This window comes from Protobothrops mucrosquamatus, unplaced genomic scaffold (assembly GCF_001527695.2).
Source record: "Protobothrops mucrosquamatus isolate PMUCROS unplaced genomic scaffold, P.Mucros_1.0 scaffold_57, whole genome shotgun sequence".
NCBI classification, from domain to species: domain Eukaryota; kingdom Metazoa; phylum Chordata; class Lepidosauria; order Squamata; family Viperidae; genus Protobothrops; species Protobothrops mucrosquamatus.
The window spans coordinates 219,466-232,531 of record NW_015386133.1 but is presented as its reverse complement, the minus strand read 5'-3'; the positions used below and the strand labels follow the sequence as shown (position 1 = coordinate 232,531).

The 13,066-nt window shown below is 38.8% G+C and overlaps 1 protein-coding gene across 1 annotated transcript in view; it reads left to right on the top strand.

Annotated features, from left to right (window-relative positions):
• PYGB (glycogen phosphorylase B) overlaps nucleotides 1-11,001 on the top strand; it is a 43,542-nt gene extending 32,541 nt beyond the window's left edge. Inside the window, exons 12-20 of the mRNA XM_015812109.1 lie at nucleotides 556-670; nucleotides 1,972-2,073; nucleotides 2,809-2,956; nucleotides 4,011-4,069; nucleotides 5,139-5,280; nucleotides 6,893-7,100; nucleotides 7,852-7,986; nucleotides 8,841-8,907; nucleotides 10,148-11,001. Coding sequence (XP_015667595.1) covers nucleotides 556-670; nucleotides 1,972-2,073; nucleotides 2,809-2,956; nucleotides 4,011-4,069; nucleotides 5,139-5,280; nucleotides 6,893-7,100; nucleotides 7,852-7,986; nucleotides 8,841-8,907; nucleotides 10,148-10,300 — 1,129 coding nt within the window. The 3' untranslated portion in view covers nucleotides 10,301-11,001. The remainder of the gene's footprint in view (nucleotides 1-555; nucleotides 671-1,971; nucleotides 2,074-2,808; nucleotides 2,957-4,010; nucleotides 4,070-5,138; nucleotides 5,281-6,892; nucleotides 7,101-7,851; nucleotides 7,987-8,840; nucleotides 8,908-10,147) is intronic.
• The last annotated feature ends 2,065 nt before the right edge of the window (nucleotides 11,002-13,066 follow it).

Sequence of the window (13,066 nt, the reverse complement as noted above, 5' to 3'; positions counted from 1 at the left end):
CAGACAGAATTTTAAAAGGATGTTAAAGTTCATCACATCCTATCTTTTGCTAGGTACAGAGAACTTGTCTGCTTCATCCAATGGTTATCATGTCTCACCTTAATCTTTTCTTCTCCAGCACTTGCAAGCTTTCCTTTTATGATCTATTTCCCAGATATTTCTTCACCTTGATACATTTCTTAGGCATAATCCCGTTTCAGGGGCATTTAATCTAATGACTTCCAGGTGATTTGCATTTCAGTTTCTATCTATCACTCAGTGCTCTGTTGCAAAGTATTTTTGGAATTGTAGCCCTGAATATCTGGAGATTATAAATTGCTTCCACCTTGTCAGTGGAACAGAACAGAAATGCTTTGGTGTATGTGGATCAGAGCAGAACTAGCATTACTTAAGATCTGGATTAGACTTTGCTTTTCATTAATGCATCCCATGACTGCATTCTCTTTTTTAATGGTTGCATTGAGCTGCTAAAGAGTTTGTATTATCAACTGGCTCCAAATAATATATACCGTATTGCATTCTGTTCCTTTTAAAACTCACCCATATACATTGTAGATTCAAAGATTTCTACGAGATAGAGCCAGAAAAATTTCAAAACAAAACCAATGGTATCACTCCGAGGCGATGGCTTCTACTGTGTAACCCAGGACTCTCTGAAGTCATTGTGGAGGTAAGATACAAGACTCATCAGCCAATAGGAAATGCTTGTAGAAATATTTGGTTGGGTTTGAGCTCCGGTCTGATGAAGCGCCAGATGACTTGAAGGAAGCAAAGGTTATTTATCCCTGTCTTCAAAAAGAGGGGGAAGAGACCACAAACTACAGACTACCTGGTCTGATACCTAGGAAGATTCTAGAGTACAGTATAACAGTATGGTGACTGACAGGAGTATGATTTTGAATATAGTAAGATAAATAGTAAGCCTGCATTCAGATTTGCAGAAAGTCATGTTCAACTTTCTATCAGGTAGAGTATAACTTCTCTTTACTTAAGATTTCCTTTGAAACATAAAGTTTAAGCAGAGGGTCTAACCTCTAAGTCTATGTTGGCTGATCATGAAAATAACAATAATTAATATTATTGTTATTAGCATTTATCCACCCTAATATTTATAAAAACAAGTCAGTTAGTTAGCATTGTTACTCCAAATATATACTCCAAATGCCTTCTCCCAAATAGATTGCTCAAATACTGCAATTGTCAGTGGATCCTCTCAGAGGATGGACATTAGATGAATATTTGACACCAAAGGGGAAGCAGTTTTTTTTACCAAGGCAGAGGATAAAGAAGCTGCTTTTTCCTTTTTTTTCTATCCTTTTCCATTTCTGTAGAATCATCTTGTATTATATCCAGTATCCAAGTTAGTGGTTAGTCCTAAATTAGCCTGTTAATTGTCAACAAGACCTAGAATAGTGATGGCGAACCTTTTAGAGACCGAGTGCCCAAACTGCAACCCTAAACCACTTATGCATTGTCGAGTGCCGGGTGGGTGTGGCCCATTGTCTGGGTGTGGCCCATTGTCTGGGCGTGCCCATTGGGTGGGCGTGGCTGCAGTGGTAACGGCAGACTGGGTGGGACTAAAAAGTTCAATCAATCAATTCCAACTTTGCAAGATTTTTTTTCCCGCGAGAAGTTGAAATTGACTGATTGATTGAACCTTTTTTTTTTTTTTTTGCACACGGCGGCGGAGGCTTAAAGCGAAAAGGTTTTATAAAACCCAGCTGAAGGCCTAGGACTGGGGTGACGGCGCGCGTGCCCACAGAGAGGCTCTGAGTGCCACCTCTGGCACCCGTGCCATAGGTTCGCCACCACTGACCTAGAAGAATGAGCCACATTTCATCTCAGTGTCACAACATTGCCACTGTATGTGACTGTTAGCAACGGGAAATGTACATAGTGATAGAAGAATTCAGCTGTGAAAAATATATCAGTTCTGCTGTTAATTATAATTTTTGTTCCCTTAATATACAGAGAATTGGGGAAGATTTCCTAACTGATCTTAGCCAGCTAAAGAAGCTGCTGGATTTTGTCAATGATGAAGCCTTCATCAGGGATGTAGCTAAAGTTAAACAGGTAATGATTGCAACAGACATGTTTATCTCTCATATCTATCTATCTATCTATCTATCTATCTATCTATCTATCTATCTATCTATCTATCTATCTATCTATCTATCTATCTATCTATCTATCTATCTATCCTCCTCACCTTACAACCATTTGTTTAACAACTGTTCGAAGTTTTCTTTATTAAACAAATTTATATAACCTCTCAACTCACAGTGAATTACAGTGGCCTCAGAAAAATATGTCTTATAACTTATAATCACAATTACGACTATCATACTATTCTTGCAGTCACGTGGTCATAATTTGGGTGCTTAGCACTTGGGTCACATTTACAACCAGTTGCAGAAGTCTGTAATCACATGATTGTGATTTGCAACCTTTTTTTGCCAATTTCTGACAAAAAAAATACCATTAGGGAGGTGTGATTCGCTTAACAACCATGGAAATTTGCTTAAAAACCACCATAAAAATTGCCATAAAATCAAGTCCAACTCGACAATGACTTTAACAACTTAGGATGGAAATTCCAGGCCCAATTGTGGTTGTAAATCAAGGACCACCTATCTCTACCTAGCTAACTGCGTTTATTTATTATATTCATTTGCATTCTACCTCCTAGCAAAACTATATTTCTGTTATATAATAGATAGTATCTTTTTCTAAATTCCATTTAGCCCAGATGCTTGAGTTGAATGTGTTTAAACTTTCTGAGATCAATTTAAAATGTCCTTTTGCCAGGAGAACAAACTGAAGTTCTCAGCGTACTTAGAAGAACAATACAAAGTGAAAATTAACCCATCCTCTATGTTTGATGTGCACGTCAAGAGAATTCATGAATACAAGAGGCAGCTCCTCAATTGCCTACATATAATCACTCTCTATAACCGTGAGTCTTTACCAGCATCAAAGCTTTTAAATCCTTCTAGATAACATTAACAATAATATTCCTACATCAGTATGGAAAAAATATGTCTATATGAAAGGAGGATTTGGGAAGCAAGCAGAAATACACTTGTAATCTGAAGAAATCGTGGGAGTGTATGTGTCTGTGTGTGCGCGTGCATGCAGGCAGGCATATGTTTGTAGAGCAGCCATGTCCTTTTATATATAATATTCCAGCAAGTTTGAGATTGAGATTCCTGGAAACTAGCCTTTGTTAACAATGAAGAAGCATATTCAGGAACCTGAGCCTAATTGTGTACACATAATTGAAAGCTTGGTGAGATCAAAATCTCTATTAACAGATGGAGAGATGTATTTCCTCTTGAAACCCCAAAGATCTGCTTGAAAGAGCACTGATTTTCCTTCTGTGTTATGGTTACAGTATATGCAGAAGCTGGTCAACAAGCAGAGTGATTGACTTTTCTGAACCCAGTGATAGACTGGATAACTCAACTTTTCATTTCCTAAATTTGGGTTCTTCTTGTTTTACTTTATGATAATAAAGTCCAAAAACAATTGTACAGCATTAATATGTTCTTTGTATAAATATTGCTGCCAACAGAGATTGTTCATTGATCTTAATACTGTATCCATGCAACAAATGGCACATTATTATTTCTGACCAATATGATAAAGGTTCCCGAAATTACAAATTTTCCCTTATTGGTCTAGGGCAGGGGTAGGCAACCTTGGCTCTTTTATGACTCGTGGACTTCAACAGCTGGCTCAGGAATTCTGGGAGTTGAAGTCCACGAGTCATACATAAAAGAGCCAAGATTGCCTACCCCTGGTCTAGGGAAAAAGAATATAGATTTGTCCTCTACTTTACATCATTCTATTGCTATTTTTCCTCAGTGATATTTTTACCTTAAGATAGGAATTACAGAGGTCACAGAAAGCAACTTTGTTGAATTATTTTGGTGTTAGTTTTTTTCTTTTTAAAAGTCATCTGTTTTAAAAATCATTCTCCCCCATCTTAATTGTATTGCTTTTTTTAGGCATCAGAAAGGACCCTAAAAAATCCTATGTGCCAAGAACAATTATGATTGGAGGAAAGGTAAAAGGATTTCAATGTGAAGCTAAGTTTACTTCTTAGTACTTAAGACCATGTATAAATTTCTTCCTCCCACCCATCACTGCCTGCCTGCACACTTCACCTTTATGTTAAAATGTTGAATTATTTAAGCATGCAAAAGTAAGAACTACTCATGCTCAGTATTCTTTTGCTTCCTCATGTGATTCAAACACACTGGAAACTTACTTGGAAACTTAGCATATTGAAATAAGAACTTCGGGAAATGGACAATTCCCATTGTGATGTGGACTTATTTAAGGTATCTACGAGTTGCAAACCTCAGCAAAGATTAAGAACAAAAAGGCATAGGTAGGTAGGTAGGTAGATAGGTAGGTAGATAGATAGATAGCTGATAGATAGATAGATAGATAGATAGATAGATAGATAGATAGATAGATAGATAGATAGATAGATAGATAGATAGCAGGGAGCCTCTACTGCACTGGTTCCCAGCCTTTTCTATATCTCGCACCCCTAGAACACTTCTGATATATTCTTGCACCCCTTACAAAAGTAATACCTGGTTATGCATATACACTATAATTTTGAAACTTCTAAACCTAGGTTTTTGCACCCCCTGGAATATCGTCTCGCACCCCCAGGGGATGCAAGCACCCCCCATTTGGGAACCCCTGCTCTACTGGGATAGGTCAAAGCTTTCTTTGATTTTATTTATAGAAGTGTTCACATATATCAATTTGTGATATTATCTTTGGGAATTAGGTATTTTAGCTGATAAATTCAGAAGATGGCTTCCTACTTAATAATAACAACAGAATAATAGCAGAATAATAGAGTTGGAACGAACCTTGAAGATCTTCTAGTCCAACTCCCTGCTCAAGCAGGAGACTCTATAGCATTCCAGACAAGTGGCTGTCCAGTCTCTTCTTAAAAGCTTCTTGTGATGGAGGCTTTTAAATAACTACTAAAGAGAGGGTTTTTATTAAGAAATCCAGATGCTATGTTTTGATATTCATTTGCTTTGTGATTTTCTATCACTCCTTTTTTTTTTTTTTTTACTCTTAAGATGCCTTTCCTTCTCTTCCTCCAGGCAGCTCCAGGCTACCACATGGCAAAAAAGATTATCAGATTGATCACAGCCATTGGAGAAGTCATCAATAATGACCCTTACGTAGGAGATAGACTCAAAGTCATATTCTTGGAGAACTACAGAGTGTCACTTGCTGAAAAAGGTAAGTTGGTTTAGGAAGCAAGCTGGCCTAGGTTAGTGCAGGGCTTTTCAACCAGTGGTACAGGTACCACCTGTGATACATTGGCACCTGGCAGGTGGTACGTGACCATCCTAGAAAAGTGGTAGCGGGGGAGGGGAATGAGCTGAACCAATGGCAGCACCGTACAAGCCTGAGAGAGAGATGGCTGGAGCTGCAGGGCTCAGCGGAAGCACCAGGATCAGTGCCAGGCTCCAGCTGGAGCTCGGCGCTGATCCTAGTGCTTCTGCTGAGCCCTGAAGAAGCACCAATCAGCTGGAAAGCAGCACTAATCCTGGCACTTTTGCTGAGCCCAGAAGAAGCGCCAATCAGCTGGAATGTTGCAGCATCTCCAGGGTCTTGTGATTTACATTCAGATTTTTGGCAACTGATTCATATTTATGATGGTCACAGTGTCCCAGGAACATGTGAAGTGACCAAAACCTGCTGCAACCACCCAGCAGACGGGAGAAAAAAACCAAACATCCCCTGCTGCCAATCCTCAACAGAAATGCTCACAACAATGAAAACCTCAGACAGGAGGAAGAGCGCCGCCGTGCGGGCAGGCAGGTGTCTTGCTCGGCTGTGACTTGGGGGGCATTTTTTTCAGTGCCATTGTAACTTCAAACAGTCACTAAGCGAACTGTTGTAAATCAAGGACTACCTGTACTTTATCACTTTTTTCCTTTTTTTTTTTTTTTGGTCATCAAGTTTTTGACACCTTGCTAGGCGACTGGTGGTACTCAGATGTTGCCATATCCTAAAAGTAGTACAATAGGTGAAAAGGTTGAAAAGCCCTGGGTTAGTGCACAAATTGTGCCTTTCCAGATTCTGCTGATCTGTCTTTTCTTGGGTACCTTGTTTATGGCTGTTGCTGATTGAGGCTGTTGGAACTCACATCTAAAGAGTTGCATACTGTGAGGCCATGGCTGACTGGCCCTTGTGCAAAAAATATGTCCCTTCCAGATGCAGAGGTACACATAGTCCTCGACTTATGATCACAATTGAGCCCATCATTTCTGTTAAGTGAGACATATGTTAAGTGAGTTTTGCCCCATTTTACAACCTTTCTTGCCACAGTTGTTAAGTGAATCACTGCAGTTGATAAGTTAGTAACCCGATTGTTAAGTGAATCTGGCTTCCCCATTGACTTTGCTGGTCAGAAGGTCGCTAAAGGTGATCACATGACCTTGGGACAAGGCAACAGTCATAACTATGAACCAGTTGCCAAGTATCTGAAATTCGATTACATGATCATGGGGATGTTGCAAAGGTTGTAACTGTGAAAAAATGGTCATAAGTCACTTTTTTCATTGCTACAAAGCAACTTTTCATTGCTACAAAGCTACATTGTAACTTTGAATGGTCGCTAAATGAACTGTTGTAAGTTGAGGACTACCTATATAAGTATAGTCCTGTATGCCAATACAGCTGCATCAGTGAAGCAAACACATAGGATGTTGAGCTGCTTGGTTTATTCAGAACAGTAAAATTAGACCACACAAGGCTTGCTCATGTTAGTGCAGATACAAGTGGTTTGTTTATAGAGGGAGGAAAATACAGTTTTACCTGTTTCTCTTTCCCCAATCCATCCCAGTGATTCCTGCTGCAGATCTATCTGAGCAGATCTCAACAGCTGGGACTGAAGCTTCAGGGACAGGAAACATGAAATTCATGCTGAATGGAGCCCTCACCATTGGGACCATGGATGGGGCCAATGTGGAAATGGCTGAAGAAGCTGGAGAGGATAATCTGTTCATTTTTGGCATGCGGGTGGATGACGTTGAGGCAATGGATAAGAAAAGGTTTGTAAATGAACACCATGGTGAAGATGCCATAGAAACAGGCTGTGGGTATGTGATTGATTCTTTGAACCAACAGGAAAGTTCTCCTGAGCTTCCTCAAAATGGAGCCTCACCTAAAGGAATTAGCCAGAATTCAGTTCTATTTTGACAAGGAGATTTCTCTAATTTCTCTGAATTAGAAAATTCAGTCATTGAAAACTGCTCCAGGAAATGGAGCATCCTTGTCATAGAAACATTGGGTTACACAGGCGGACACAACTCTTGTTTTCCATTTATATTAATATAAGAAGAGCTTGCTACAGCATAGAAAAAAGCTTACATACTCATTTTATCAAAAATAGGAACGTTTTTGAAATAGCTTGTAATTTATACACACTACTCCTCATAAATTATAAAAGATCCAATACTGATCATCCCTTTATTAAGAATTAATATCTACCAATAGCCTTTTAGTTTGACATCTTAAGTTTGCCTTCTGTATTGTTTCCAACTCACCTATAATTTGGTTGCATGGGTGAGTATTGCCCTACAGCCAATATCATGTAGTGGCTAAAGTGTTGAATTTAAAGTCCTCCTTGATAATGGAGCAGTCTCTACCACATGGCACTCACTTTCAGCCACTCTTTGCTCATTATGGAAATCCTTGTGTATGTCGCCTTCTATTCCAAGAGAAAAGATGGGATGTAAATGCAAGAAATAAATAATAATAGAAGCAGAAAAGGCTAAGGGTATCCCTATTTTTCTTGTTCAGGTACAATGCTAAGGAATACTATGACAGGATTCCAGAACTCAAACAAGTTATTGATCAAATAAACAGTGGCTTCTTCTCGCCAAATGATCCTAGTTGTTTCCATGATGTCGTCAATATGTTGATGTATCATGACAGGTAAGAGGCAGCAGTAGTGTACTTTTATTATGGACTTTCTCTTAATGGTTTCAGTGTGGGTTCGAATATCACTTCCAACATCCCCAGCCATAACATTAATTGCTATACTTGCTGAAAGGTACAAGAACTGCAGTTCCTCATTGGAGGCATACCATATTGGGGAAGACTGTTGTATATTGTAAACCCAGGGACATGACACACTTTTTACTGATAACACACAGATCCTGGATTATTCCTTTTTGGTGTGAATTGGGCTCAACAGGAAGCCAGCAGCCAATGCAGCAGCTTCAAGATAGGAGTAATTCTACTCATAGAGTTAGCCTATCAATGGCCTTGCTGCCACATTTTGAATCAGTAGCTTTCAAGTCACTTCCAAAGGCAACCCCAAATACAGCACATTACTGTAGTCTAACCAAGTGGTTTTCTGGGTATGAGTTGTTCTTTGGAAATATTTTTTATTTTTAAAAGATATTTGAAATTTAGAGAGAGAAAAATGCAGTGAAATTAGTCAACTAATGAAAAATGTGGTTATCTTAAGCAATCCTGACTTAAGGCATCCTCACTGAGGTAACTGCCATAGAAAAAGTCCTTTGATATTATGTTACATAGGAGAGAGCTAATGAAGGAGAATATTTGTAGTTCAGGATGAAATGACACATCTGCAAGGAAACAAGCAAGCTCAGAGAGCACCAAGGACCCCTCATAGGAGAGAGCCTCACATAAACTTCTGAAAGGGAAAAGAAAAGCACATCGAAGCACTGCTACAACATATTTATTTACCAATGATTCCTTATGACTCTCAGTTAACAAAATAAATGGAGTTCATGGTTGCACTAATACTGTACTTTGTTTAGGTTTAAAGTATTTGCTGATTATGAAGCCTACATCAAATGTCAAGGGCAAGTGGACCAATTATACATGGTAAGAGACTTTGCTCATAGTTTAAACCAGTTGCAGACTGATAAGAATGGCTTCTTAATGAATTAACTGGAAATTATAACTAGAACTCTTGTATCCCAAGAGTGAGCATAGTGCTGAAAAAGGATAGTCAGGATGTGCATATGGTTCATACATACATTAGCATACACAACTTAGCTTATTCCAACACTTGGGGACAGCCAGCTCTTTGAGGACTTCCAAATAATTAAAGGGGGCTGCCAGATCCTGGGTGAAAAGGTGTCCCACAGAGCAGGGGTCTTACAGAGGGGGCATATTTCTTGGTCCCACTAGATGGCAACATTAATGGGAAAGGACCTGGAGCCTGATCTGGCTTGGTAGAAACGAAACCCTAGGGGAGAAGTGGTCCACAAATAACCTGGCTCTCTGCCATGTACCAGCATCTTGAATTGCACCTTGAAAGAAACTGGGAGCCAATGCATCTCACATGATAGTGATATAATGTATACAACTGAGGTATACCCAACATTGCCCATTCTGCCACATTATGGACCAGTTGTAATTTCCAAGCACTCTTCAGGGCATCCCCACGTAAGGCGTTTTTCAGTACTCGTGGACTTCAACTCCCAGAATTCCTGAGCCAGGCTGGCTCAGCTTGGAAACCTCTCCCTTTCCCCTCAGCATGGCTGGCTCAGGAATTCTGGAAGTTGAAGTCCACGAGTGATAAAAGAGCCAAGGTTGCCTACCCCTGGCTTACACCTAATGGACAGGATCTTGCCTAATTAAAGCTATCTAATATAACCTATTAGATATATCCTGAGAGATTCTAGGGTGTGACTACTTTGAACCTCTCACCACCCCCATCCAGCTCAGGACCCTGCAGACTCTTAACTGGGCCTCTCTGAGAAAGCTCTGAGTTGCCAAAATTCCTATCCACTAATACTCCAGGTGTATATTCCATCACATCTGAAAAGTGCCCAAAACGTGAGTAAGGCCTCCCTGTCCAGGAATGGGTACAATCAGCACAGAAGGTGAATCTGTGCAAAGGCCCTCTGGCCATGGGGAGAGTAGACAACAAGAACAGGGAGACAACAAAGAGGACAATCCAGAGTTAAAGTTTATTGCAGCTCCAAGAAACTGAAAGCTATGAATTCTGGGTCTGAATTTATACTTCTGAAAGAGCTGGCTGTCCAATAAATTAAATGATATTTCCACTATTAAAGCTTTGAAGATATCAGCCTAATCACTTTCTATTTCTTCTTAGAATCCTAGGGAATGGACTAAAAAGGTAATTAAGAACATTGCATGCTCTGGCAAGTTTTCCAGTGACAGGACAATTACTGAATATGCCAGAGAGATCTGGGGAGTGGAACCTTCTGCTGTGAAAATTCCTCCTCCAAACATACCTAGGGAGTAAATCTGCCATTAGAAGGTGCATGCAATTACTCTGATGGGCTTCCTCCTGCTGCTGCTGCTGCTGCTAAGACATACCTGCTTCCCTGTGACTTTTCTGCAGATGAATTCAATCATGTATTTTACCACACTTTGACTTGTTTCATCTTTATAAACATATAGCTGAAATGAGAACAGCTGGTGCTTCAAATAGTAAGAAATAATTGACCAAAACGTATAGGCTGTAATAAGATTCAAGATCTGAAACAGAAAGCTTAAGCAAAAAAGGTGTTCTAATCTTGCCCTCTTTTAAAAATCCAGTATACCAGCGTGGTTTATATGTATTCATGCATTATATGCTGAGGGGCTCCTCTGGCAATTCCTGGTTGGTCAGTCAGAAGATGCCTACAAAGTCTAGAACTGAACGAAAAATGTGATTCCACAGTGTTGCCTTCTGGAATGGAAGCTAGACTGGAACCCTTCTGTAACCAAGGAGAATACTTTTTCCACATACTTTTTAACCCTAACTCATCTTGAAGTCACTGCTCTCTCTTAATTGCAGTGGTACCTGCAGCAAACTGAGGTAGCATCAAAATGACACATACATGGTAGCATAATGACACAAACGTTGCTTTTAGGTACTTGTATTCTGATGATTAACACAAATGTCCAGTTGTGTGTTTAGCATTCTGACACACATTTCATTCCTTGCCTCTCTTCCTCTCCCCCCACATATCTATGCTCATTAGGAGAGCCATTGTTGATCCCCAGGACAATTCTTTTTAACACAATCATTTTAAGTGACCAGTTATCACAAACATAAAAATCAGGGTACTTTTTCCTATAGGGACATGGAGTTCAAAGAGAGTTAATGGCGCCAAAGAACCTGCTTGCTTTCCTCTAAAATAATTCTTGAACATGTGATTCATAAAGTTAGCATCCATTCTGGTGCCCTCAAATTGCATTGGGACTGCCCAATCAGCCCGAATTAAGCCAGATTACCAGCCATATTCCGTGATCTGATGGATTCTGGATAATTTTCTGAGCAAGTGGCAGTAAATAAAAAATTAAGACATTTGCTTAGCCTCCTGGTAAATTGCTAAACTTTGTATGTTTCAAATTGTGCAGTTATATGGATTATTTAGAATAATCTTATATAAAGAGCAGACATTGAAATAGCTGTCACTTCTCATAGTGAAACCACTGCTATCCAGAGTTTTTCTTGAGTCAGTGTTGTTTCTAGAGGTCACATTTTTAGTATTTTAATTAGTATATTGGGAAACCCCATGAATTTTAATAAAAGGCAATAACATTACATTTTGGGGATCTATCAGATCTTCTAGCCTGGGTTGCTAAATAGATAAATTTTTCTTTTCTGCAAATGCTGAGGAACTTGACTATATTTTAGAGCCCAATAAATCCTTAAATGGCAACTTTGTTTGTAAATGACAGAATGGAAATGAAGGTATGTCCTATAAGTTTCCAGAACCAAAAAGCTAAACAAATATGCTACTTTCCTTTTCAGACTTCTTAGAGGCATTATCAATCTAATACCAGGTCAAAGAAATATGTCAAGAGTGAAAATTTGGCAGCTGTATGAATATAATCTACAAAGTATTCCTTCTTTAAGCTGATGCCCTCCAAATATCCTGTGGTAGCAATTCCCCACTGTCAGGGAGTTACATAGGATCAGGAGGCCAGAAACAGCTGCCTAATCTCTGCCTCTCCCTAGATTAATTTTTAGGGTCGCCCCATATGGATAAGCAATACAACCTTATCCATCAAATGTAGGAACAGTTTTCTGAACAGACAGCAAATAGGCACACAATAATATCACCCCTAGGAAATTAATAAAATACTTTAAAAAAAATACGTATAGGAGGAAGACTGTCAAAATCAGATGACAGTTTGGTCAGAGCTGATACTCTGATCATCTGTTGAGAAGTTAGGACCAAGATCTGGCAGATAAGCAACCTTTCCGATATCCAGGAGTAGTCTGTGCCCATATCAATCGGAATGGCATGAAACACAATAATTTCATAAATTTCAAGAGCCATAAAATAACAAAATTTCAATGCTTGCATTATTCCAGAAAACAACAAATTGTGAAAACAAAACTGTAATATTCATTTTACATTAGTCTGCTGTATTTTGTCTAACAAAAAGTAGATGAAATTGAAGTAAAATATATGATTTTGTGTAGGTCTCACTAAATAACTGCTAAAGGTTCAGTTCTTCCAGGTTTATGCAGCATTTAAGTATATTATAGAATATATTGGTATGTTTACAGCTATAGTACCTCATTTCAGATGAACTTTGGGGTTTTATACCTTATTAACTCAAGATGTTTATAAGTATGTTGTTCTTTTTTTTTTAATTTGCTGTGGTATATAGCTATACTTATACAATTGTAATTTCCAGGCTTATGCAAACTAGAAAGATCCTTAGCACAAGCCAAGCTGTTAAACCACAGTTTTTTATTTATAATTGTAACTTGTTCTAAAACAACTGACTGTCATTGGAATCTGTGATTAATTGGAATCTATTTGGTCTGATTGCTACATTTTGTAAAAGAATGAGGAAAAAAAGGCAGTAGTAATATCAGTGGAGAAATAATTCCTACCAATCTGGATTTATAAATTGAGATTATACCAATGTGGCTACAGTTTTACTCTATAGAGTAGTAACTATTTTCAGAGTGTTAATTGTGAGGGAGCATTTGGTTTTCATAGCAGTACCATCATATATCCATGTCTTTCTGTGTTGTGTTCTAGAATGCATTAATGAAAGA